The 25991-nt window shown below is 44.4% G+C and overlaps 1 protein-coding gene across 49 annotated transcripts in view; it reads left to right on the forward strand.

The window, feature by feature from the left end:
• Window positions 1-25991, forward strand: part of ANK2 (ankyrin 2) — a 271811-nt gene that overhangs the window by 105059 nt on the left and 140761 nt on the right. For 14 of the 49 annotated variants that reach the window (XM_033059497.1, XM_033059502.1, XM_033059508.1 and 11 more), the window contains exon 1: window positions 16785-17101. The exons of 17 other annotated variants lie outside the window; for them this stretch is intronic. In XM_033059497.1, coding sequence (XP_032915388.1) covers window positions 16979-17101 — 123 coding nt within the window. In that variant the 5' untranslated portion in view covers window positions 16785-16978. Of the gene's footprint in view, window positions 1-16780; window positions 17102-25991 lie in introns of those variants that run through there. 18 more of the 49 variants (XM_033059519.1, XM_033059538.1, XM_033059521.1 and 15 more) reach the window with 4 other exon arrangements.

The following is a 25991-nucleotide window of genomic DNA, read 5'->3' on the forward strand; positions in this document are numbered from 1 at the left end:
CTGAACACTGACCCTGGTCAGCTGTCCCACTGCTGGGCCATGCAGTTTATCACAGTTAGAAAAAATTGTTATCATGGTAAAGATGTTTAATTTCATTTCATTTGCAAGATGTAAGCCTTGCTCTTTCTGTCCTGAGGAACTAAACCATGATACATTAACGCTGAGGACACCCAAGTGTGTGTAGGTGTCCTGCCTTTAATGGCTGAGGTCAATAGCTTAGGTCGTGTGTGTGTTAGCAAACATTTATCGTAAACCAACTCTTGTGGCAGATTGTTCATTGCAGGTGAGTGATACGGCTGTGCACAGCCAGTGCTTGACCTGGCTGCTCTGGGATTCCCTTTAATTGAGCTCTCTGAGTTCCCATGTCACTAATTACTGTGAAATACAGTTTTCTCCTCACTTTTTGCTGCAAGACAAAACTTTCTTCCATGTGCTCTCTTGGTTTACAAAGTGATGCTCACCAAGAATTATCCACACTTCGTGGTTTTCACTTGGCAAAATATTAGCTTCTTATTTTTCCTTTACAAACACAATTCCTGCTACCATCAGTGAAAATTTATAGAGAGATTCTCCAAAGCCTCCTAGGTCAATGGAAGCCTTTCTTTGACTTAGTTGGATTTTAATTTGGAAGCATGTAAAAGAGATAAGAAATCCCTAATTATAATTTACTAATGCGTTTTAAGACTCTTGTTGCTGGAGGCTTCTGTAGAAATAGAGTTTAATAAAGCTGGTAAGGCTGCAAGAACTCATTTTCTTCTGCATAGAGCCCTGGGTCAATTAGAAATAAGCCTACTTATCTATTGTACTTTACAACAGCCCTGTACCCCAACTGTCTTTAGAGTTCTTTAGACTCTTTCAAGATACCACTCTTTGATGGATCTTCATCCATCCCACCATCTGCAGAATTGGGTATTTCAGTCTTGAGTGGGCTTGTGACAGGACAAGCAAGCTCCCTGTTAAGAACAGGGGAGGCAACATCCTTCAGAAATTTGTGCATCTCTCCACTGCTTTTTTTACTCTGATCAGTGATTAAATTAGCAGAGGCATTAAATCAGTGTGAATACAGGTGTCTGCCCATGTGTGTATAGATAGACAGAAAGTGGCTTCTATGGGTAAAGAAGCAAAATAATTTGTCTAATTTCTAAGAACAAGAGAATCCAGACTACAACAAGAGTCTAAATTGGTATATATTTTCTAGGAGGGTTTCTAGGAATTGCATGCCTTTTGTTAGGGAAAAAAAACCAAACCAAAAAACCTTGTGTTGTTACTCAGTATCAATGCAGCAATTTGTTTTATGGTGTTTCAAGAGTGCAGTTACATGGTGAGAAAGCAGTCAGGGCAGAGGGAGAAAGGAAATGCAGCCAGTTTATTGTAATGTGTGGATGTACAGTAGGTGCTGTAATGCCTTGGAATGCATGGATGGAGGGGAAAAACCCACTTTCTTCCCACAGTAGGGGGGAAAAAAGAGTGGTGGGAAGTGCAGGTTTCTGCTAAAAAATTAATCTGCATGTTGGTAGGTGTGTGGAACTGTGTGCATTAATACAGTAACATATCTACTGTCAGAGGTGTCTTAATTTTCTGGGCATATTTATCTGCTAAAGTTATCAGAGTTCTTGGCAAAACCGCAGAGAATGTAGCACTCCACGTTTTTACAGAATTTCAATATGTTTTGCCTGAAGAAAAATAGAAAATCAGCAGATGAGCCAAAAATACCCTGCAAGTGTCTGCTCCCTCTCCAGCTTCAGGACCACAGCCCCTCCCTGCTGTGTTTGCTTCTTGTACTACACCAGTGTTTGCTGCGAGAGGCACCTTCGCAAAATTTCTAGGGGTGTGGCACACTGACGTGAGAAAGCGTTTGTTGTGCAGGTCCTGAGAGTTGGGGAGTGCTGGGAGCCTCCCGTGCCCATCCCGTGCCCGCCCCGCGGTGAGTGCGGCGCTGCTTTCTGCGCGGCTCCTGCAGCATCCCCGGCTCTGTTGCTATGGGGACCGGGGCTCTCCGCAGTAGAGATGCGCCCGAACGATGCCGTGGGATCGCGGGCAGGGAACGAGCCCCGCCGCTGATCCCTGCCGGTCTGGCCGTGCCCTCGGCTCACAGGCTCCTGCCTTTTGTCGGGACCTTTGCTTTGTGGCCCCCAGGTGCCTTTACCGGGACCCGCCTTTGTTGTGCTGCTGCCGGGAAGAGAGAAGGTGGTAAAATTCAGGCTTGCAGCCGAGCTTTCTGATCGTCTGCAAAACACCGAGTGCTGCCTGGAGACATCTGTCAAAAACCCAGTGGGGAGGGTGGAACAGGGCTGGAGAGAAGGCAAGGAAAAAAACATTGAGGAAGAACGATGATGAGTCTGCTGCCAAAAGGCATAAAGGAGATGTCAATAGGTAACCCTTGAGTGCAGGAGCTGATTTGGAAGGCAGATGCCAAGCTGGCATTGCATACAGTTTGTGCTGATGGGAGGTTATTTCCTTTCTGTGTGTTCTTTGAACTGTCTTCTCTGAGGCACATTCTGTATTTCACCAGCTCCTGGGTGCAGCCTGGTGCAGGTACAAATGGTGACACTGCTGCTGCTGGCTGCTGACATGGTAGCCTGACACTTGGTGTGTCAGTAAAACAGCATTTCTGAGCATCCAGACATTCCCAGGAGTGAGTCTGAGGACAGTTATGCATAAAGATGAAGAAGTGCCAGAAATAAAGGGTGTGTTCTCCGATGCAGACCTCTGCTGGTGATGCTGTGTTCTATTTTTCTGTGATAAATTTGACTTTTACAGGGCACAGCTAAACTTGAGTTACACGTGAGTTTAACAGTCGGGGAAGGCGGTGTTCTCGTTGGCCTGCTTTGGAAACGGGATGTCTAAGACGTGGGATCGTGAGGAACAGAGCAGAGCTGGACATTCAGGCAACTGAGCACTGCCCTGGAGTTGTGGATTCTGACTTTTTCTCCTCAGAGGTCCTGTGTGATGCTGCTCACATGGGAAAAGTTGGCTTTTTAAGGACAACCAGCAGTTGTGTTCCCTCCGATCACAACTTGTGATTCGTGGTCTACCTGTACAAATTCTGAGCATCCATTCTGGCAAATGAAGCCCATAGAAATGTCACTTTTGCAGTAGAAATGCTGCATGTAATGTATATTATTATGTACATTGTAATAAATGTAATAATAATTATAATGTAATAATGTAATGTATATTGTGTATGTATAATATTGTATATTATATAGCCTGAAAAATAAGGTTCAAAATGTTTCTGGTTGGTGCGGACAAAATTAGAAAGTACTTTGGCCTTGTAAGTTGAAGATGAAGTGCCTTTCATGTCCCAAAACTGTCCTTGAAAATAAATGCATTAGTACTTATTACAGATATATATATAAAACAGGGAGAACTACAGAAAGATCTATGAGGGAGTTAATAATTTAATCTTCAGAAATCAGGTTTATGATGCAGAATGAAAGCCATTCTGCCACCCATCGAGCATCCAGAGAAAATAAATGCTCAAAGCTGTTTTTTAAGAGTGTGCTGCCTGGGCTTGCTCACTGAAGGGGGCAGAGGTCTGATGAACATATAGTGAGGGATCTTGAATTAAAGGCTATCTCACAGGACATGTGTGTAATGGGCCTGAATAAAGATTATGGTCTTAATTAGGAATTTTTTAGATTTTAAGTGCTTGCCTTTGCAACCTAAATGTTCTTACACTGCGCACTGTTTCATGCATGATGGGATGCTAAAAGTGTGAGTTTTCTCTTAGTGCCTGTAATAGTCCATAAGAAATTGTTATGAATAACAAACTGTTCTAGCCATGCCCTTTACAGTGAAGAGGTGCTTGTGGACATTGGATCTGATATTCATCAGGATTTTTTGTGGCGCAACTGCTGAAAGGCTCCCAAAAAAGAACAGCAAAGAGCAACTTGAAGGGTCTCATCATGGAGCCTCATGGCCCATCATGGGCTCATTTTGCACAGTGAGCACTCAGTGTTCATCTCCCAGATCACAAGGGTTAATTTCCTATTTGAGCCTGTGCTGATGAGGACATCAGAGAGGAGAGATGGCTGTAGGCATGCCTCTTTGTGCTCCTTGAAAGGACAAGGATTTCATGTTTTTTCCCATCTGATACCTTTTCCTTGCAAAGCCCCCTCACTCTTCTCCTGGGCTACCAGCTGCATCTACCCCCACACGTCTCGCCTTGAGTGCATTTCTGTGAGGTGCAAGGTTAAGTACATATCTTACAGTTTAAGATGTTGTAGGAGGTGAGACCACACGTAGAATCCTGCCAACCATATTTTTGTTGCAGAAATTCATTTTCCCAGCATAGGAACAGGTTAAAACAGTAAATGAATCTGGGAGAAGAAATGAAAGGACAAAATAGCAATAATCAGTTTTTTGTACACTCCTGTACAGAGCAGCAGCTGAAGTCGCTGTTCCTGCACACACATGCAGTTTGATGCATGATTAATTCAGAAATAGTTCCCTTACACATGGCTGCACAGTAGCAGCTAATCTGAGATCATACTGAGCAAAAGCCAGCAGGAGACTTAGCAAAGGTTACTTCTCTCTCCTCACTGGGTACAGTTTTCTCTGTGTGTCTGGGAGATGATGAGGTTGTGGAAAACACTGTTCTCCAAAGCACCTGTGTTTATGGCAAAAAAGAACTTTCCTTTTGAAAGTGCAGGATTTGTCCTTCCTGTGTGTTGAAAGGAATCACTAAATCCCAAAGGCATTTCTGCTGATGGTTGGTGAGAAATCCTGAGTTCTCTCCCGTGGGGAAACTCTCTGAATAGTGTATCCAGTTACACCACCGATTGTATGATGTAACCTCCTCAATGTGTTAAACCACGACAGTGCAGCAAATGTGGAGAAATCAGAAAAGAGACGCTGTGCTCTGTCCTGGGTAGTGCAGAGTGGTGGCAGCAGTGGTTCATCTTAAATTCGATGTAAAATCACACACTATGGTCTGTTAACGTCTGTAAGCACCTGTTACTACAATTAACACTTAAGGGTCAGTGTGAGGGATGGCTGTGCCCAGCAGCACTGCCGAGTTGTGCCCCTCATTCTGGCTGTTGCAGTGTGAAGTGTTGAGAAAGGAAAAGCACCTGGGGAGCCCTGGGTGGGCACTGCCAGGCAGAGAGAGCTCCAGGAACTAGGCGAGAACAGCAGCACTGTGCCTCTGCAAGGGGGGTCAGGGTATTGCTTGCAGATTTTCCTTAAAATTAGTGTTTCAGAATACCCTGGGTGTCATCATAGAGTCATGGAGTAATTTTGGTTTGGAAGGGACTTTTAAAGGCTTTTTAGTTCAACTCCCCTGGCACGAGCAGGGACATTATCAAGTGCATCGGATTCATCATCAGGTCATCTTAGTTTTACAGCAGATTTCTGTAAGGAGGAAGTCAGGAAAGTTCACTGTTTTGTGTTCCTCTCCCTGTTTGCTCCAAAGTGGGAGAACGTGAACTGGCAGCACCTGTCTGCCAGGGTTATGGTAAGAGGAGAGTGGAATCAGTGGTTGTAGCAGTGTTTCATTTGCCATCTCACTGCTCTGGAACAGACAACGTGGAGGGACCTTTCCCAAGAGAAGTCTAAAATTAGTGGGAAAGTAGTTTATTTCTTATTACAAGCAGTAAAAACTAGTGGACAGCTTTCCATTCCTCTCTATTGCATTAAAGTATTAAACAGTACTGGCTGTGTCAAAGCCTGAGAACACAGTTCCCAGAGATCAGGTGCCTGCCTACTTTCCTTAGACCAGGCAGAGCCGAGGCAGCTGGGGACAGACAGGGCTGGAGTGCCACCGTGTGGTGCTCAGCACCAGCCTTGCCAATGCACTTGGGGAAAACATTATTTATTAGTGAGAAAAATAACCCCTGAGCCTTAAGCAATTTTTCCCTCCCTAGGCTCTTCTTTGCTTCTTCTGTCTCCTCTGCACTCCTGCAGCAGTGCAGGGGATGCTGTGCTGTTATAGTATGAAGTGGTTCCCCTCTGTCATGCTCTCCCTCTCCTCAGATGTTGAATTATTCTTATTAAGAAAGTCCTCTGCTGTATATCCTTGTGTCCTCAAGGAAGAGAGAGGAGGCCTAAAGGAGGGGAAGAGACTTGTAAATCCTTTCTGTTGCCTGGTTGCAGTTACAGAGAGGTGAATCCTAGGGATTATGTTGTTCTATTTAGGATTTTGAAAAGTTCACAAATGTTTCCCTTCGATATGCAAAACATGATGTCTCAGGATATCTTTGCATTGTGGAGTGATGGATAATGCAGTGACTTCAAGCCACCACCACCAAAGACTAGATAGGCATGAAAGCACAAGGCTACAAATGACCCCAACTGGAAGGGCTGAAGTGCTTTTCCTGCTTTTCCACCTGACCAGCGAGCTCTGCCATGTGAATGTTTTGGCTGACTCGGTACTCTGACAGCCTGCTCCATTGCACAGTGTCAAATCACTGTCTAAAGACTGGTGTTTGGGGCTTTATTTGGAGATTTTGGGTTCAGAGAGGTTTCTGAAGTCCCAAATGAATATATTAGTGCCTGACTAGTGTGTTCCTTCTTTTTTGGGAGCTGTTCTACTTTACATAAATAAGTGTTTTAATTGGGTCATTAATTCATTGAGGTGATAGGACACCTGGGACTTTAAATCTAGGTTTATCACATCCCTGGTGATGTGTTAAATGTTAGCTAGTGTTTGTCTTTGTTATCTCTCTCTGAAAAGTCCAGCTTCTACCTTTTCCACACAGGCAACTCCTGTGGTGAAACTCATCGTGTGTAACTGCACCATTGACTTGTCTTGAAAAGAATTCTCTGTCTTGAAAGGAATTCTCAGTCTGGCAGCTCTGAGAGCCAGGAGGGAGGATTACCTCTGTTGCACACTCTGCTCACAGGTGTTCCAGGAGCATGAAGAGGGCAGAGTGGAATTAAAATGCTGCCATAATCCAGTGCTGCCTGTTGTGGACATAGAAGCTTGTTTTGCTCTTTGCAAGAGCTTGAGGACAATAAACTGAGGGAAGGTCTGGGATGAAGAATGTCTTTGGTCAAGAGGGACACATTTAATTTCTCTTTTTCCATCTTCGTAACAATAAGTCTCTACTTGCTGCCTTTATCCCTTTCCAATGCAGAGCTCAGCCTTAACCCATATGAATGAATCGTTTGCCCTTTTACCACATATGCACAAATGATACATCCAGCTCAGGTTTGAACCTCTTGCCCTCTGGCAGCTGAGAGTCAGCTTTGCTTAGATTTGTGCAGAAATATTTCCAGTCCATGCCCACCTCAGTTCACAATCAGTTTAACTCTGGTCAGCCAGATGTCTGATTTCCAAGTGAGAACATCCCTTTTGTGGCTTTCAGAGCAAGGACAAGGAAATGGGTGAATTGCTGTAGCCTTTATTCATAATTTTTAGTGCTGTTGTCTTGGTGAAATGTTCAATCACTAAGTGTTGTAGGGACAGTGAAGTGATGAACACAGCTGAGTTCCAGCAAGGCTCCCAGTTCCATCAGGGCTGTCAGATTGCAGTGTGCTCTTGCAAGGAAGTGTTTTTGCTAATGTTCTCTGCAGTGCATTTTCACATCTCCATAATAGTAAGAGGTTGTTTGGGAAAGTGGTTCAATTTTCCCAAAAAAGACAGCTCCCTTTTTGGAAGGTATTTATTCCCAAGGCTCCTAAGAAGTCATAAAGTGTTTTTCAGAAATTATTCTTCTACTTTTCAAAGTGAAGGTGATTAATCTAGACAGAGCACTGCTTCTGTTCTGTGAATTGGGAGCCATTCCTGTTAGTTGTTTGAAGAGGCAAGTTCTTCATCCTCATCTTCCACAGGAATTAATGGAAATTCTTCAGGAACAGATTGATGATAATATGTACTTTGTGTCAGGTGTATCTCCTGGTTCTGGAGTATGCTTTGTTTGACATAACTGAAGGTGTACTGATATGGATAAGCTCTTTCACCTGATGAATTCTCAATGAAAGAAAAGATTGTGCATCAAATGTATATTTGTGTGTGTGTGTATATTTGAGGAGTTTTCTAGTATATGGTCCCATAAACACAGGCCTGGAAGCCAAAACAGAAAAATTCTACTACAGTATTACCTTTAGGAAGGAGAAGGAAAAAGCTAGTATTTGAAAGTGAGATTTGCATTATGTTTTTAAGTTACAGAAGGACAATGAGCTACATCCTATGTGATTTCTGAGGAATCTGTGTATTTAGCTGACTCAAAAATGACTTTTAAAATTGATACTACTTAGAAAAGTTATTTGTAATAGGTTATGAAATGCTTTTAAAAGGTCACCTGGCAGGTGGTTGCTGAAGAGTGTGGATGATTGGTCCAACAGGACCAACAGAAGCAGGAGGGAGACAGAGCCCTCCAGAAATGTCCTGTCCCCTGGTCAGAGGCCATGACCTCTGAGTGGGTTTGGTGTTGAGACCTGGCTTTCTGACCTTTATCTGTCATGTAGGGAAAAATATGTCTTCATTTCTGTAACCTTGTGTGTTTGGATCTTCTCAGGTGCTTTCTCTAGAAATTCCCCTGTAGTCTGTATCTTAGGAATTCACAAAGATACCAAGGATTTTACAGTGTTTATGTTACAGGGAGCAGCTTGTTCTGTCTTACCCTAAGCCCAGGCTGTGTTTCAATCATCCCAAAGCTTTGGGCTGCTTTGATAACGAAATAGCTGTCACAGCTGTCAGGGTGACCAGAAGGTCAAGGTGGATGGTTGCTCCCCTCTGCTCTCTTCTTGTGGGACCCCAGCACAGAGGAGGCCATGGAGATGTTCAGTGCTGGAGCAGTGCTGCTCTGGAGCCAGGCTGGGAGAGTTGGGGTGTTCAGCCCAACGGGGCTACAGGAGAGCTGCAGAGGGGCTTTAGGGAGGGACATGTAGGGCTAGAATAACTGAGAAAAGGGTAGTTTTGGACTGGATGGGCTTTAAGGCGCCTCTAACACAGATGGTTCTGTGACTGTATGAAATGGGAATCCGAGCTGCTTTAGCATTGCTTCACCAGAAGAGGGGGATCGTTCACCATCCATTCCCCGGGCACTCCTGGTGGGAAGCAGGATATCGGCTGTGCTTCGCTTGCCTCCATGTTTCCAGCAGAAACAAGCCTGTGCCACAGGAAGCACATCTGCCTGCCTTAGATTCTGAAACCTGCCTTGGCAGTGGCTGCAGAGGGGACCAGGACGTGTCCCTGTTGTTCCCGACCTCTCAGCTTTGCGTGCCCGGTGTTTCCCTCGGCACCTCGCTGCATCCCCGCCCCAGGCGCTCTCCAGCGTGCTGGGCTCTCTCCAGGGTGCTGCCCAAAGGCGCCGAGGTGCCCGAGGGGAGCACAAAGCGCTCCACCTTGCGATTCACTGTAGCAAATTCCATACGTTCTTTTACTGTCCTATCCAAAGAAATGTCTGCTGAAGCGTTTGGCTGTGTATGTGGAATTCAGTATTCTATAGGCAATAATGCTGTGTCATGCGTTGGGACCACTGAAGTTATTTGGTGGGAGAAGAGACTCTGAGTAAAGAAATCTCACCCTCTTTCCTTGGTGAGGCAAACGGGAGGAACATCTAGCTTAGAAAAAAATATTTTATTTATTACTGTATTTACTATGGTTGTTAATCTGGGGTGTATTTTAAATAGAGTCGGAGAGCTTTTGAGAATCCTTAGTGCAAAATGTTGTTCTCTGGTTTTATAAGCAAGTACAGAACAGGTCTTATCTTGTTAGAAACAGTGGGAAAATCCATATGTGTACATATGAAATAATAATAGTGTAAGTAACAATCAGTCAAGCCTTTGATTTGGTCACTGTGGGCAGGTAACCTCTGAATTCGAAGTAGATGGAGCCCTTTCAAACATGAGCCTGTGTCACCTGGTCCAACACTGAAGTGCAGGCACACTTCTACACATAACAGCAAGGTTGCTTAAGCAGAGCTGATTATGTGCAGCAGCGAGGTTGCAACTGGAAGGATTTAAAGTGGATGAGATGTGGGTCACACTGGCTTAAGGCTTCCAGTAGTAAACAAGTCCGTTTTCCTGTTAGAAGCTCTTGCTGCCCTGGCATAATTTTTTCATATCATTATCATTGGTAAAATTATTTTTTTTTCATCACCCTCTTGGCTTTGAGAGCACAGAATTCTGTTTCCAGATCAACAGATGTGTCTGTTAACCTGTTTATACTACATACAGCTCTGTAGTTCAGCCACATTATTGTAACAGGATAATTTTTGAATGGACTAAACTATTACATCAGGTAGGTCAGTGGGGTTAGAATGAAGAGCCCTCCTTTTCACTCTGGCTGGTCATTGGCAGTATTCCCCTTGGTTTTGGGAAAACAAGTAATAGAACCTTTAAATTACAGGTGGTATGATTGATCTGGGACACAAGTGAAATATATGCAGGTATCTTCCAGCGTGCAACTTGCTTTTTGTGACTTTTTCCCAGGTAATTACCCTGAAGTTTGAACTATGTCCTATTATCAGGAGGCAGGATTAGAGAAGGAGCATTCTCTCAGGCTGTTGGAGCACTTGTCTGTGGTACCAGGTGGTAGTGGGGAGCAGCAGGATGGAAGCAGACCCCAGCCAGCTCCCCTGCTCTTGGCTGTGGGTGACCTTCCTCGTGTTGTGAGAGGAGCAGGCTCCATGCTGGGAAGCTGCACCTGCAGAAGGTGGGGCCCAGCCCTTTAACAGCAGATCCAGCATCACTGCAGGGATGAGGGAACGTGAGAAGTGAGCCCAGGGAACACAGTGGGCACTTTTCAGACCTGGCAGATCTGAGGCATCTTCACAATGGTCCCTTGGATCCTTGTTTGTGTTCACAGCTGCTTCTGCCCTCACAGAGTAAGCAAAGATGAAAGCAGGTGGGGCAGGAAGGAAGATGAAATCAATAGAATGTCTGCTGTTGCCCTTAGTGAGCTATTGCAAGGGGCCCTGTTTGACTTAGTTAAAATAGAATGTGACATCAATATTTCCAATCAATATGAAAACAAATACAACCGGAGCAACATTTGGAGTTAATGCAACTTAGCAATAATTTGAAAACCACAGGATGGGCGTGCTTGCTAGAAATACCTACCTGGAGTTTATTTAGGATGCTGATGAAACAAATATGCTTCTTGAATTGCCAACTTGGATGCAGCTGGGATACTTCTACCTCATAATTGAGGTATTTCTTTAAACCAGAGGCTTCAGTCTCTGAAGAGCCTATCTACATCCTTTTCTTGGTGTTCAGGAAGCTGTGGGTGTGTGCAAAGCCTTTCTCTACCATGGCACAGTTTGGACAGCAACAAAGGCCAACTGCAAGGATTTTGGGGATTCTGTAATGGCAATTATCTTGGCTGCTTGCTGGTCTGTCAGCGCTCACCTCTGTCAATGGTACTTTGGTATGTAGTTGAGCTGCAGAACTTGGCCTTCGTGGGTTGTGAATGCTGGAAATTCAGAAAGGCTCAGAGAAGGGCTGCACAAGTTCATGGCAAACAGCTGGTGAGGATGGCTGGATAACTGGAAATGCCTGGTACAGATGGCCAGCACTCTGAAACAACCAGGAGCTGCTGGAGTATTTGAAATTATCATCCATGTTTGTCCCTTTCTGGCCTTTGTTAGTTACCCAATTATTTACCACTGTTGGAGCCAGAAGAAAGACTGATCTTATCCCACAGTGACTGCTTTTATTGCGCTAGGAGCATATTGCCTCATTTTCTTTGTCCATAAAATAGGAAAAATAATTTTATAAGAGCAGATTACTATTTTCAGTAGCTCTCCCAAGATGAAGGTAACTAAGCAGTATCTCTTTTCCCCTTGGGTTAATTATTAATTTCAGTTCAACACTGACAAATGTGAAATGCACACCTTCAAGACAGAAACCTGCTGGGGAGGGGTGGTATTTGAAATATTACTGTATCATCTGTGATGTGCTCTTGGTGATGACCACTAAAGATGGCTGTGCTGTGATTTATACTCTGGTGACCTAACAGAAAAGAAGGGAAAGATATTAAAACTGCTCTGATTTAGGTCCATTCCTACCTCAACTTGCCTCTTTTCATTTCTTTGGTATTGCTAGCTTTTCAATTAATAAAATAGATATTCTCAAGGTATAGAAAAAGGCAGGGCATAGTTTTATGTATCATCTTCTCAGTTCCAGTTCAGTGACACTAATTTCTAGCACAGAACTTTGAGGAACACATTGTCTTTGCATATTCAGTAAAGTAAGAGTGAGAGAATGTAGAGCTTTTTTTTTTTAACCTTAATATATTTTCTCTCAGGAAAGATAAAATCTATAGGCATGGATAGGTGAATGCTAACTTACTTCCAGAGTTATTGTACCTTTAGAATTACATACCTATAGAATAATTAGTATGTGATTAGTACCTGAGGGTGTGGGTTAAACAATGAGTGATACAGGAGGCAATTTGTAACTGTACCCTGTGCTTCCATAGTTAGCTTTGTGCTTTTACTTTCTGCAAGGGTTACTTTGTGGCTTTTCTAGGTATACATAGTCCTGTAGGTACTGAAATGGCTGGATATGCAAATACACACAATCCCTCTGAATACTCTTAAAGAGTTGAATTAAGTACATTGTTACCCTGGCATTTCCAAGTATTTTTATGGCTATTAAGCAATTGTATCCCCTCCATCCACATCCCTCAAGAGGAGATGCTGAGAGAAGAGCTTCCTGAGCAGAGTGTGAAGGCTGCCCACCTCTGCCATTTAGCCTGGCTGGAGTAGCAGCAGAGGGGAGGTTTTTATCAGTGCTTGTGGGTGGGGGCGAGCTAATTCAGTGAGCCAGGGCTCTCTGGTTTCCAGGCCACTCATGGCTGTGTGCACACCTCCAAGCCTGGCCTCACCTGTCCTGCCTCTCAGCAAGGAGCAGAAGTTTACATCATTGCACAATTCCTAGGGACAGGGATGATGGTTGTTGCAGATTTTGCAAAATAGCTTGTGGATGCACCTGTGCATTATTGTGTACAAGCTAGGCAGGGCATTGCTTTGGAGGGAGCCTAAATCCCCAATGGAATTGGCATCAGAAGGGTTTTCCATGTCAGTAGACAAAATTACTGAGTGGCCTAGGACAACCCTTTCCCATTTTTTAGCTGTTTGAAAATGGTTTTGATTTCCAGGCAGTTTCCTGAATGTACTAGAGCTTAGAACTGGAAACAACTGTCTCTATTCTGGCTATGAAGCATGAAAGGCTTTTCCCACTCAATCAATGCCTCCTTTTTTTGTACTCTTGGGAACAAATATGAGTCACGCTTCCTTGGCATGGTTGCTAGGTTTGGTTTTAACTTGTTTTTTACCCTGACCATATGATTTATATAGAGAGAAGCTAATTTTTGTGAGCTGGACCCCTGATAGTGGATATGCTTCAGGGAAGATAATCACTTGTTTACATCCTCTCTTTTTGTACTCAATTACTGTTGGGTTTCACCCACTAGGTTTCTAAAGACTGTAAATGCTGGTTTGCTCAGCAAATCGAGTCTGCCTGCCTGAAAGCTGGCAGGTCAAGCCTGGTGCTGGTCATAGCTGTGGCCATTGCAGCCCTGCAGTGCCAGCACTGAGTGTCTCAGCTGCTGGGGCAGGTCAGAAAACAACCTGGAGACTGAAATGAGCAGATCAGGTCAGGAAGGTGGTGCTTAGTGCCAGTTTGTGAACTGGCAGACAGGACAGGAGCTGGAACCCCACTTAAGCACCCCCACCCTGGTATCTCATGGTGAGGTGGAGTCTGTTCACAGATCATACAGGCTCTGTACAGCTTGAAGCCTTACAAGCTTTATTATCCCAAGTGGGAATTTGTTGCACCTCATATGAGTTCTGTTTTTCTACATTCTAAGCTGAGGATGACACATGCATCTCAGAGAAAACCCACCCTTTTTCTGGAACTGTGTTCTGTTATTGTGCATCTGCCCACTCTCCCACTCCCCTCCCACACACCGTTTGTGACAGCATCACTGTATATTCTGCTTTTCTGATGTAGCACCTCCACAATACAGTTTGTGTGTTGAGGGGGGAAATTGCTCAGTCTCCATTTTTACTTTAAAATGTAATCTTCAGACTGATGTCTGCAGAAGGATTTGGGGTTTTTTTAGGATCTGTATATGCAATGTGATGACACGCCCGTTTTGTTTCTACCTTTTTTTTTTTTTTTTAGGAAAAATCTATCTTAAAAAAAGAGCACTTCTTTCCTGCAGGGACATAAGCTGTGTCTAATATTGATACATACTTTTTGTTCTTCTCCCTGGACAAGTTATGCTCTTGCCAAAATAATCTATTGAAAGTAACTTTTTTTTTTTGCCACTATATGATGCAATATTCTTATGTCTCTTTGAGGTTAGGAGAGAAAATGTTTGTGGAACTTAGTAGTGAACTCACAGAGCTGGCCTGAAGTTCTTCTTCACTATGTTTATCCTATAAAGAATACTTGCTGTTTCAGTTGAATTTACTTGGCACCAGTTTTTCAGTTCTAGTGTCTGATGTTCTTCTCTTGTGTAGCCTGGGTTAGAAAGTACATCAAATCCTTGGTTAACTTTTAAGTGAGTTTTCTGAAAAAATAATTATTTGATAGTGAGCTGATGAGCCTGCATGTATCAATCATCAAAAGATGACAAATTATTTAATAATAATGACTGCCATGAACTGTATATACTCCTCTGTGTCAAACCCTACTGTGTGCACCATGTCACAGCATTTAAGCATTTAGTGGCTTAGACACCTTGAAGCATGATCAAGGGAAATCCTGAGTGTGCTGGCTTGTGATTTGGTCTCATTTTCAAACTTCTTGTTCGAGATTGCATGAGGAGGTTGTAAAGGTATCGGGGAACTTCAGTTCTAGACTACCAGCTGCTAATTTCTGGTTTACATGTGATGGTACCTGTGAGGTTGATTCAATGTGAAGAAGACAAGGCATGCTAGAAGTCCTATCAGGGATTCCAATTTCCCCCTTTATTTTATTCCCATGGCTGCCTCCACCTGTCTTACTGCTCTGGTGGCTGTTGCTGCAACCACCTGTGTTTTAGCCATTAGCTTTGTGTAGCCCAGTTTTCCACAAATGGGAACAACTGGGAGAAAGCCTGTATGAAGAGAGGAGCCAGAAAAAGCTTGGCTGGCACTCCCTGCCTTGCTGCTTCCTATGCCTCCTTCCACTAGGGAAATGTGTTTTTGATTGAATGCACAGATCACTGGCTCAAATACAAAATAGATCCCTGTTTTAAAGATGCTTTTATAGTGCTTTGTAGTTTTCATGTATAATCCATTGTAAAAATTTGGTTCATGATATTCTCAAAGTGAAACCTTATAGTAACAACAGAAGTCATCAATGAAGGTTAGTTCCATGGTGGCAATAAATGGTCCTGCTTCACATAAACTGGACACCACCAAGTTCTGTGGGTACCAGGCAGTGTGAGGGGGGAATTCAGGCTGGTCCATGAGCTGCTGTCACATGCACAGCTCTCAGGACATCTGTCACTCATGTGGTGGGGCTGTGTTACAGAGAAATTCATGGTGCTTGGCTCTGGGGACCGTTCAGTACAATTCCCTGAAGTCAGGGAATATACTGCAGGGGGAAACTTGGCTCAGGGAATTCTTTCTTTAGGGGGGTTTAGTGCTGGTGTCGTGAGCTGCCACATCCCTGTGACTCTGAGGTGGTGACTAAGCCAGGGATGCAGATGGCCCTGCTGCACTGGGGAATCACATCCTGCCTGAAGAGGCTGGAGCACTGGCGTTGGAGGGAGCTGAAATGGGATCGCTTGTCTGCTAGCAACTAATGCCGAGTTTCTTTTGATCTACCCGCGTCCTGTTTTGATGAATAAAAGCTTGATGCTAACAGTGATAAGAGTTAGCCAAGAGTAGAACTTTGATGTGCTGGTTTGGCAGGGGGATAAGCAATGAGGAAATGACAGACCCATCTGTCTTGGATATTAACTCTGGTAGTTTGTGTTCCAAACTCAAATGATATTTGAGGAGTGGGGGCGACCATGTAGCAGCATATTGTCACTGTCTCTTTTGGTCGCTGCTGGCCAGCAGGTACAAGCACTGTCCATCTTCAAGGCAGACCTTCAGGCATTGCTTTAGGAAGTGCCTGAGAGCAGCTTTTGGGGTTGAAAAATAACAAGCAGCACCCCTGGTGGTATTATTTTCACTTTGGTGGGGTTGAGCTGAGCGGAGCAGGCTGAGCCCAGATTACGCTGCGTGCTCTGTGCTGTCCCTCCTCGCTGCGTTCGGTTCGCTGCTGAATGCAGCTCTCCTGATGCAGCCTCACGTGGCTGCAGAGAGGCACAATGAGGACTTGAGCATCGCCAGCCCTTTCCAGGCGTCTCTCCTGCTGCCTGCAGGTGAGCACGCTGAGCCTGGGCGCTCCCAGCCCCGCACATTCTCCTCCCGGCTTCCTATGGACCGCCTCGGCAGCGAGGGGAGATCGTGAGGAGGAGAGGAGCAGGAAGGCGTGTGCCGGGCTCCGGCACAGCCGCTCGCAGCAGCAGCAGCAAGTCAGTAAGTCAGACTGCACCATTTTCTTCTCACCCTGAGAAAAGGCGATGAGAGAAGCTGACGGGAGCTGCCCCCTCCCCCTCTCGCTGGGGATGCTGAAGTGGAGCCCTCCTCGCAGCTAGAAGACGCAGCCTCTCTGGAGGAATCCCAAAAGACCTTCCCAATTTGGTGATGTGTGTTTAAAGGCCGATTTTGCTTTCCATTTTTTTTCCCCTGCCTGGGATTTTTTTCCTCCTTCCCAGCTGAGTCTGAAGCCCGCCTTCTCTTGCAGCCACAGCCAAGCTGAAGGGCTTCCAACCTGCTAGGAGGGATTTTCTGGCTGCTCCCTGCTCGCCTGTGTGTGGCTGTGGGCACTTTGGCACGACACGGCTCTCCTGCTCCCGAGCTATGGGTGCTGCAGGGGCTGGGGCAGAGCCGTGACCTTTCCTGGGGTGCTGGAGGAGGAAGAGTGGATTACGCTGTGAACTTCTGGCTCGCAGCCAGTGCCCTTGCGGAAAAAATAAATCACCTGGATATCCGTGCGTGGTGGGAACAGCTTCCTTGGAGCTGGTGTTCGCCTCGCCAAAATGGCTCACGCAGCCGCTTCCATCAAAAAAGTTCGAGAGTCTGAAATCGAAGAGAGGGAGAGAAACCTTGAGAAGGAAAGGAAAAGACAGCGGAAAATCTCTAGGGCAGATCGGAAACGCAAGGTACGAGGGGCAAACCAACCCCCTTCTCCCTTTCCTCCCACCCTTCCTCTGTCTGTGCGGCGCCTCACAGGTGTTCGCTGCCATGTGCGATGCTCTCCCTTTCATTTTCCAAACCTTTCCCATCACATTTCCCTTTTGCATCCTTTCCCATCTCGGCTGAGCCCGGCTGTGGACCCAGTCCATCTGCAGTGAGATGAAAGTGCTGCCAGCCATGGCAGCCCACAGCCACACAGGGATCATGCTCATAAAGATGGCACAGCGGTATCGCCACTTTCCCTTCATCCCAAAAGGCCTGCAGCTCCCAGCCAGGTGTTCCCAGCCTCTGGCTGATCTGGAGAAGTTGTCAAGGGAGGGAGGTGGCTGTGCTCGTGCTTTGCAGCATGAAGGTGCATTTCTCTACTTCACAACAGCATTTCTCCCCCATCTCCCATTTTTAGTTCCACTTCCCACCTCCTCAGCAGCACTCAGTGCTGTGTGTAGGACCTGCCTTGGGGTGCTGAGAGCATCAGCTGAGCTGTGTTGCAGTTTTTGGGTGTCATAAAAGGGATTCTGGGCTTGCTGCTGTGATTCAGTATATTTACACTGCACACTGCAGGTGTATTTGTCTAGGCAGGGCCTGGCACACAAGTCTGCAATCTGTCGGGTTTGCTTCTGTTACTGATGGCAATTTCTAGTTCTTCTAAGGCATATCTCTTCAGATTATTCTGATTTTGGGGAGGTTTCTCATAATTTAAAATGAACTGTTTTTTTCCTTCTGTGTTAGAGGGAATGACAACTCATTGTTTTGGGATGAAAAAATAGGGAAGAGTTAAAAATCAATAGTGGTGATGTGTTTGCCAGATCACTCTATAGTTTCCAAGGACACAAAAAATAAAATAGTGGAGAAAATACTAAAATGAAGGTTCTGGTAATCTTAGCTTTAGGACTGTGAAATGCTGGGAGTGCCTGTGTAAATGCCTTCTCATTGCTGTTTCTTTTCTCCCATGTCTGGAATCTCTAGCTTGTGATATGCATTAACTCATTCCATAACACTGTGTTTTTTATCCATTCTTTATACATTTCTCTGGAAGGGAAAATATCAAGAGGCAATTCCCACCCACCTACCCCTCCCTTTCTGCTACATAGCATGTAAACACAGATCTCTGTAAAAAGAAAAGCCTAGAATTCAACCATGTAATGTTTGAATTTACAGATTCTTTTGGCAGATCTCTAGAATGCAGAAGCCATCTGCTCCCTTGGCATACCTGGGCAGTTTTGAATTTGTTTTGCATTCAGTCTTAGGGCTTTTTATAGTCTGAACTGCATGACTTAAATAAAATTACAGAGGCTGTTTGATTCCTTTGGGACCTTTGGGTGTGATCTCCATGACTTTTCAAATGCTCACTTTGCAGAGTTCATTAAGTCACATCCAAATCGTGTTTACCAAAACCAGGAATGTCATTTCTAATGTATGCAGTGCCTGGATGCTGGGCAGGGCTGCTTGGGGCAGATTGTGATTACTCTCCTCCTAATCCCTTAAATGGGACACTGCAGCATAAGGCAGTTTTTGTGATTACATTCTTGATTGTGGAATCCTCTGCAAAACAGCCTTTTAAAAATATGTACTTAATGTGTGTATGTCCTAGCTGGAAGGGCTTTTTTTTCTATCTACCCAGCACCCATCCCAGTTACTTCATTACAGAGTGTGTTGTTTTTCCAGATTTTCACAAATCCTATTTCCTCAACATGTTTGATTCAAATGCCTGTTGGACTACTTTAATTAAAGCTGGATAGAATTAATACTGCCCCTTCTGCTATCTCTTTTCCCAGAGTGCTGCATATCCCTAACTGCAAGCAGGCAGGCTCAGGCTGCATTTGTGTTAGTAATCATGTGTGGTGATGCAGGCTCCTAATCAGATTTTTGAATCGAGGGATCACCAGTGGGCTTTGCTTAGAAAACATGAAGAGCACTCCAGTGTTGTGTGCATTTCCTCCTTTTTAATATTCAGCCCCTGCTCTGGCTCCCTTCTACTGCGGCTGTACCTTGCTGTTACATAAACAAGTGCCTGGCTGCACCCTAAACTTGCCTTCAGTCAGATGGTTGGGGGTGGGTCAGGCTGGGCTTTTCCATCCTGCTGCTGCTGCAGGAGACACACAGCAGCGCAGGAATGAGTTGTTTATGTCTGTATCTGTACCTGCTGGTGCTGTGCAGAATGCTGGATGTAGAGCAGATCAGGTATGTGGGTATGCATCCACACCCATCATACACACACAGAACAATGCATATAGAGAATGTATGGTACATATAGTATTTCTATTTAGTCATCAGTTTAAGTGAGGTATGTGTCTGGGAGATATTTATGTGTCTGTCACTTTAATTCCTCAAGAGCAATAAATGGTTTTACTGTGAAACGGGATTATCTCCTAGTAGGGGCCCTCCCAGTTTTTGTTGACTTTCTTGGAAAATGGAGGCGAGGAACATATTAGGTGTGCAGGTCCAGGAAAGGCAAAATGCAAATAAATATGTTTTTGATTACTCTGAGCACTTAGTGTTTCTGCATAGGGGAAATCTGGTTCCAGCTTTGTGATTTGTTTGAAAGGCCTTACACTGCAGTGTGTGGGATTTCCCTACGATGGAGATCCATTTTGTCTGTGGAAGGATCATTGGAGTGGGGGAATGTCAGGTCCTGGGCTGTCTTTCCCAAGCCTCATTTGGGTACCTGCCCTGCGCCTGTATGTGCCGAGCGCACAAAGCGCTCGTTTAACCTTGTGATAGAAACTTTTCCTGTGTCCCTGGAACATCCTGATTATGCAAAAGAGGATAAATGAAGGGCCATGGCCTTAACTCTTCTTCCCTATCAGGATGCTCGGCATCTGTTAGTACCATCCACCCTTCTCCAGGCTCCCAGGGATGCTGCAGGGCGTGGGCTCATAGTGCCTCTGCCTCTTGGGTGTTTTGCCGTGTGACCATCACCTGTCTGGGCAGCAGCACTGCAAACTGTGGCTGCAGCCTCTGTGCTGCTGGGGTAGGACCAGAATGTTCTGGGATGTCGTCAGGGCTGCTGCCTGACGTAGCCCTGGGCCCCAGCAGGCCCCTGGCCAGCAGCAGAGCAGTGAGCAGGCCCAGCAGCAGCGTGCTGCTCACATCATCTTTTGCCCATCCTAGGTGGTTCTTCAGAGATGAACAGAATTATTCCACACTGAAAACCCGGGAAAAGGAGTTTGTCTGCCCATGACCTTCTCCTGCATTCTTTTTGAGATTGACTCAGTTGATTTTTCAAAACCAGTTGACAAGCAATGCTTACCTTGCATCCAAGTTGGAAATTTTCACTTTTATGCAGGTGTAACCTTTTCTTGCAATTTGGAAAAAAGTATACTGGTGCAAACAGATGTATGTAAAGCCCCCCAACCTGCTGAATAGTTGTGTGGAAACCCAAATGTGTTAAGAGCATTAAAAACCAGGTACTGACACAGGAGGTGAGCAACTTCAAATATCTAGATTTTATTGCAATTTAGGCACAACTAATTCTGTTTTACTTAAATTCAGGATACATAATGGCCCAACTCCACTTGCCTGTTGGTGTCTTTGGAGAGAGCTGCCTGTGGCTCACCCTTTGCAGAGTGAGGCAGGAGTGATTCTATGATGGTCACTCACTGAGTCAGCAGCAAAGCTGGAATTACAGCCTGGGAATCCGGCTGCCTAGCCCCTGGCTCTATGTAACACACACTTGCTTGTCCCTGTCTAAAGTACTTCTCAAAGCAGACACAGCTCCCTGTCTCTGCATGTGACAAGTGTTTAAAAGATTTTTGAAAACCCACATAAAATCCCAAATTAAAAAAACCTGTTATAAAAGTGGATTCTGCTACCGAATGAAACTGGCTTTTGAATGTTACAGATGTGGTAAACTGATGGCTGTTAGCATTTTGCCATCAGTCACCAGGACAGAGTTTGACATCTGGTCTCTACTGGCAGTAGTTGGGTATTTATTTAGTATTTTAAATCAGTTTAAAAAGCTTTTATACCTTTTTGAAGGCCAGATTCATGAGTTGAGCATTGTTAGCATAAGATGTTCCACACCATCTGGAATACTCATCTCTGTTTGCTAAAAGACATTGAGAACCAATAACATCAGGTGAATTTTGTCCTTCTCTTGAAACCCTGAGCACTGTTGAAGCTCACACAGAGCTACTGCTGGGCAATATCTGCAGGAAGACAGGGATGGAGGGATTCTGCTGTCAGCAGAATTCCAGCTTGTGTGGGGAAGAGTCAACACAACGTGCAGAAAGCAGCTTTCATTAGAGAGCTGCAAGAGACAGGAATGAGTTTGCTTTGTTTTACCTCAACAGCAGACCTTGTTTCACATTACCATCTTATTTTTTCACTAAAGAAGAAAATGAAAGACTTCTCAGATTATACAAAATGTTGTCAGATTTGTCTTAAACCCAGACCCATTTGAATTTCAAGCACATCTCTGGCAGGTAGGGTGGGTGTTTGTCCGTGGGTCCATTGGCCCTGCACTGAGCCCTGAAGTTCATCCCTTTGGAAAGGGCCAGAGTTCAGTGAGGAAGGAGGACATGGAGCACCTGAGGAGTGATTGGGTGTGCTAGAAAAAGGCATCCCAAGGAGGAGGAAGTCATACAGATATCAGTTCTTTGCTCTTGGTCACTTCTGTGCTGGTTCATGGATGCCAACCATTATCTCACCTGGTGTGAACCTGCTGCAGGATCCCTGTGGAGTTTGTATCAGGATAAGGAAGGGAAAGAGTCTCTGACTGCTTGACCTCTGTATACTGAAGCTTTCAAGGTTCATTGCAGCTTTAACCTGCTGTTCTTTCCTTAGCACTGAATATGTCTTGTCTGTTCAGTGTTGTGTTCGTTGCCTTGGCAAACGTCTCTGTGATTCACTAGAATTTCTAGATGTTTCAAATGCCTCTCCAGCCATTAAAAAACCTCTTTGGTGTTTTATAATGGAGTGTTTGAGTAGGAGGTGCCTATTCCTGATGCCCTTTGAGCATTTTCCTTCTGTATCTCAAGCTTGTATTTTCTTTATGGAGCTATTTCTGGGTATGAAAATAAAACCTCAGTAGTTTGCTTCCTTGTGAAATGGGGCTTCTTTAGATGACATTGCATTTCCAAATAGATTGGGACTTGCTGCTTCATTTTCTCCTCCTCCTGCTTGAGGGGTGTGATGTGCCTGTGCACAAATGCACAGTGTTCTGAAATGATACAAGATCAGTGCTCTCCGAGTCCCTTGCTTCTGATGGGAAAGGAGCAATTTTCAAGTTGAAATTTGTTTACTATTTATTTTAGTCCTGTCGTATCGTTCCTTGATTTATAGGTGGTGTTTTAGTTAATTTCCTTGGTAATTTTTGAAACACAAGATTTATTAGATCATAATAAATCATATGTAAACAGTATTTCAAAACACAGCTTATTTATCTCAGTGTGGGTAACTGTGCCTCTTGACAAGTTTAAGTTGAATTAATCCATATCTGGAATACTGGAGACAAGATTAGCAGGGTCTGTTGGCTCTATTGTGTGAGACACTTGACGCAGGAGGAGGAAAATATGTTCCTGGAATGCTAAATCCTTTTACATTGTGAAACTTGCTGGGTGCAATCCAATGCCATGGCAGGCACTTTGGATTTTATGGCTGCATGAATTCATTATGTGATTGTTTCCATGAAGTTATGAAAGTGTCCAAAATGCCCAGATTTCCATCTCTCACTTGGTCTTAATCAGTAAGAACTTGTGCAGAGCTTTTGAAAGAGCAACCTAGAGAGAGGAGAAATGTCAGCACCTGCCTTTGGTGTCTGTCCACCTATCCTGTCTCTGCAAATTTAACTTAGCAGAAATGATCAAAAAAAGTTCAGAGAGCATTTGCACATTGTAGGAAATCATTCCTGATAAACTTTTCTGGCTTTGGGGATGGTTGTGTTAACCTCCTTGTTTAAATTCATGACTTTTCCTTCACCACTGGAAGAATTATTATGTGATGTTTGGGCAGCTTTGTGTTAAGTAATTAAAAAAATGTTTAATGAGGATGTCAGATGTTAAACTGTGAAGTGTCAAGCTTTTTGAAATCTGGCTTCTGTAATTTATTCCCTCAGGCTTTTCCACTGAACTCCTGGGGAAAGTTTGGCACCTGAAGTGAGAGTGGCATATGAGCTCTGAGTTGATAGTTTAATGGTGAAAGCTGGAGCCGTGCCCGTGGATGTATTTGCCAATCCATAGTGCATCCAGAGGGTGGGAACAGGGAGCAGGGCTGCAGGAGTGCTGCCATTCAGGCACCACCTCATTCCCTGAGATGGTGCCGTGTGCTGCAGCTGGCAGTCAGAGGGACTGTCATACTTTATTGACTTGACTCTGCTCACAAAACATCTTCTGGGTTGCTTTTTGAGAATGTAGGTGCTACTTCAGGTTTTGTAAAAAAGAATTCCTGTTCTCTGCATCAGTCTCGAGCAGTTCCTTTTGTGCACTCGTGGTGCTGGTAGTTTTGTTTGAATAATCTGATGAGTTCTTCCCTACTTGACTACATCTTAATGAATGTGCCTGTTAGCAACCTGTCCTTTGTTCCCTAAACAGCTAAAATCAATATTTTTTTCCTGTTCAGTCCATGTGGTTGTGTAGATAGGATTACATATTCCCCACTGTTACAGTTATATGTAGTATTGGAATACTATGAATTACTGATATCTGGCAAATGTAATTAAGTGAATTTTAGGTTGTTCACAGAGTTGGTGCTGTTCAAGGGTTTTCTCTTGGGAATTATTTATGGAAGTTCCATATATTGTAAATAGATTTAGCAGGTTACTTATAGTTTTTCAGAGTTTGCTTCAAAGCCATGCTAACACTCATTCCTATGCCAAGACCTTCCCCATAAAGATCAGTAACAATTAATTGCCAGCTGCCCTTTTACAAGTGACTGAAAACAAAGGCTGTAATTAAAAAAAAAGTCTGTAATTACCTTCTGTTTGTTGATGCTAATGAAGGCTTTAGCATGTTAACCTCCCCAAAATCTAACCAGGTTCATTAGTTCCTTAGGGTTTTGGAAAAGAGACATTTAGGGAAGTGAGCCTAAGCAGGTTTCAGAGTACACATTTCTGTTTAAGGTCAGCTTTTTGTCCTCCAGCAGAATCCTTTTCTGATGAAGATAGGATGAGAATGAACAGAAGGAGAAAGGAGAAGGAACTAACACAAGATGATAAAAGTTACCCTGTTTGCCTGTGCTCTGAAACAGCCCAGTGAGGCTGATTGTCTGGGTCAGGAAAAGCTCACAGTGTTTCTTATTTAGCAAATATTAATGTGATGCTGTTCTTGTACGTGGCCAGAGGAGGGGTGTGGGTTTCTTTTGGCCTGATAATTTAGATCTGCCTTCTCTTTATTCCTGTATGTAAAATAAGGCAGCATTGACAAGTGGTGTTCACCCAAAATGATGAGTGTAGCTTTTATTTCCCCAGGCTGGTAGAAAATGGTTTCAGCTGATAGAACCATAATTACGAGCCTTTTTAAGCTGTTTTAGGTTGAATAATTTAAGCTTATTTTTAATTATTTACTCTTTTTGGCCTGTGCTGTGCCAGGATGTCTAACAGAGAAATGTCACTGCTCAAAACCAGTGAGGCTCACAGTGCAACAGGAGACTTGAGCAGATAAAAGCCACTTCATGCCATGATTTACTGGGGACTGCCTGGACCCACCTGAGCCTTCCTGTTCCCCTGCTTCATTTCTTTTTAAAGGCACCAGTGCAGCAGGGAGGAAAGAAATCATGTGCATTGTGTTGATTATGGTCTCACTGCTGGAGCAAGAGGAGGCAGTAACTAAGATTTCCCAAAAGGCCCCCATGTATGAATAGAGAGTAGTCAAACTCAGCAAGTCTTCTCTGGATTTGCTCATGAGCATGGTGCTGGACAGCAGAGCTGCCTGAAGGAAAGAAATCGCTGCCATCCTCATTTCTAGGCCAGGGAGACTCAGGTCCACTTAGTTAAGTCAGGTAACAGTGCAAGTTATCTCTGTTTTAGCCTCTCCACAGGGTGTGCATGGATTTAATATTAGCTCTGTCCAGTTACTATTGGGAGTCGTGCAATCACAGGATGGTTTGGGTCCTTAAAGCCATCTCATTCCACCCCCTGCCATGAGCAGGGACACCTTCCACTGGGCTATGGTGCTCAGGGCCATCCAAACTGGCCTTGGACACTTCAAGGGGTGGAGCACCCACAGCTTCTCTGGGCAGCCTGTGCCATGCCTCCCCACCCTCACAGGAAAGAATTTCTCCCAGATATTCTGTCTGGCTCTACCCTCATTCAGTGTGAAGCTGTTGTCCCTTCCTGCATTATATACATTCAAATCTCAGAACTTAATGAAACAACAAAAGAAAAACCAGTAATTTTCCAAATGCTACCCATTTCTTTTTATCTTCTTTGTGGAAAAACTTATGATTAGACACCTTCTGAAAGTGTTTTGGTACATTGATATGACTTAGCAGGATGAATTGGGAAAAATTTAAAATGCTGATGTGAGCCTTAGACTGCCATTGCAAGCTACTGTGTGCAGAGCTGGGTGCTTTCATGAACATGGGTTTGTTTTGCAAAATTTGACATTTGCTGGAGACAGAAGGTGATACAGATTAAAAAAATTACTTTGGTCAGTGCAACTGCTGTGTCACAGCAAAATTTTCCTGAGGAAATGCACGGAGACTCCATAGCAACTAGACGAGATCTGTGCTATATTCTCCATGCTGCTGCTGTGTTTTCTTGGGAGAATCCAGCCATCCCCCACTGCCCCCACAGCCACGGCTGTGCTGCACAGCCTGACTGTGCCTGGCAAATGGCAGCTGCAGCCACTGCCCACTGACTGCATCAGGGGCGTTTTTAGGATCATGAAAAACCCCCCAAGTTTTCCCTGTTTCTTGGCA

This window comes from Catharus ustulatus, chromosome 5 (genome assembly GCF_009819885.2).
Source record: "Catharus ustulatus isolate bCatUst1 chromosome 5, bCatUst1.pri.v2, whole genome shotgun sequence".
In the NCBI taxonomy this organism is placed as follows: Eukaryota; Metazoa; Chordata; class Aves; order Passeriformes; family Turdidae; genus Catharus; species Catharus ustulatus.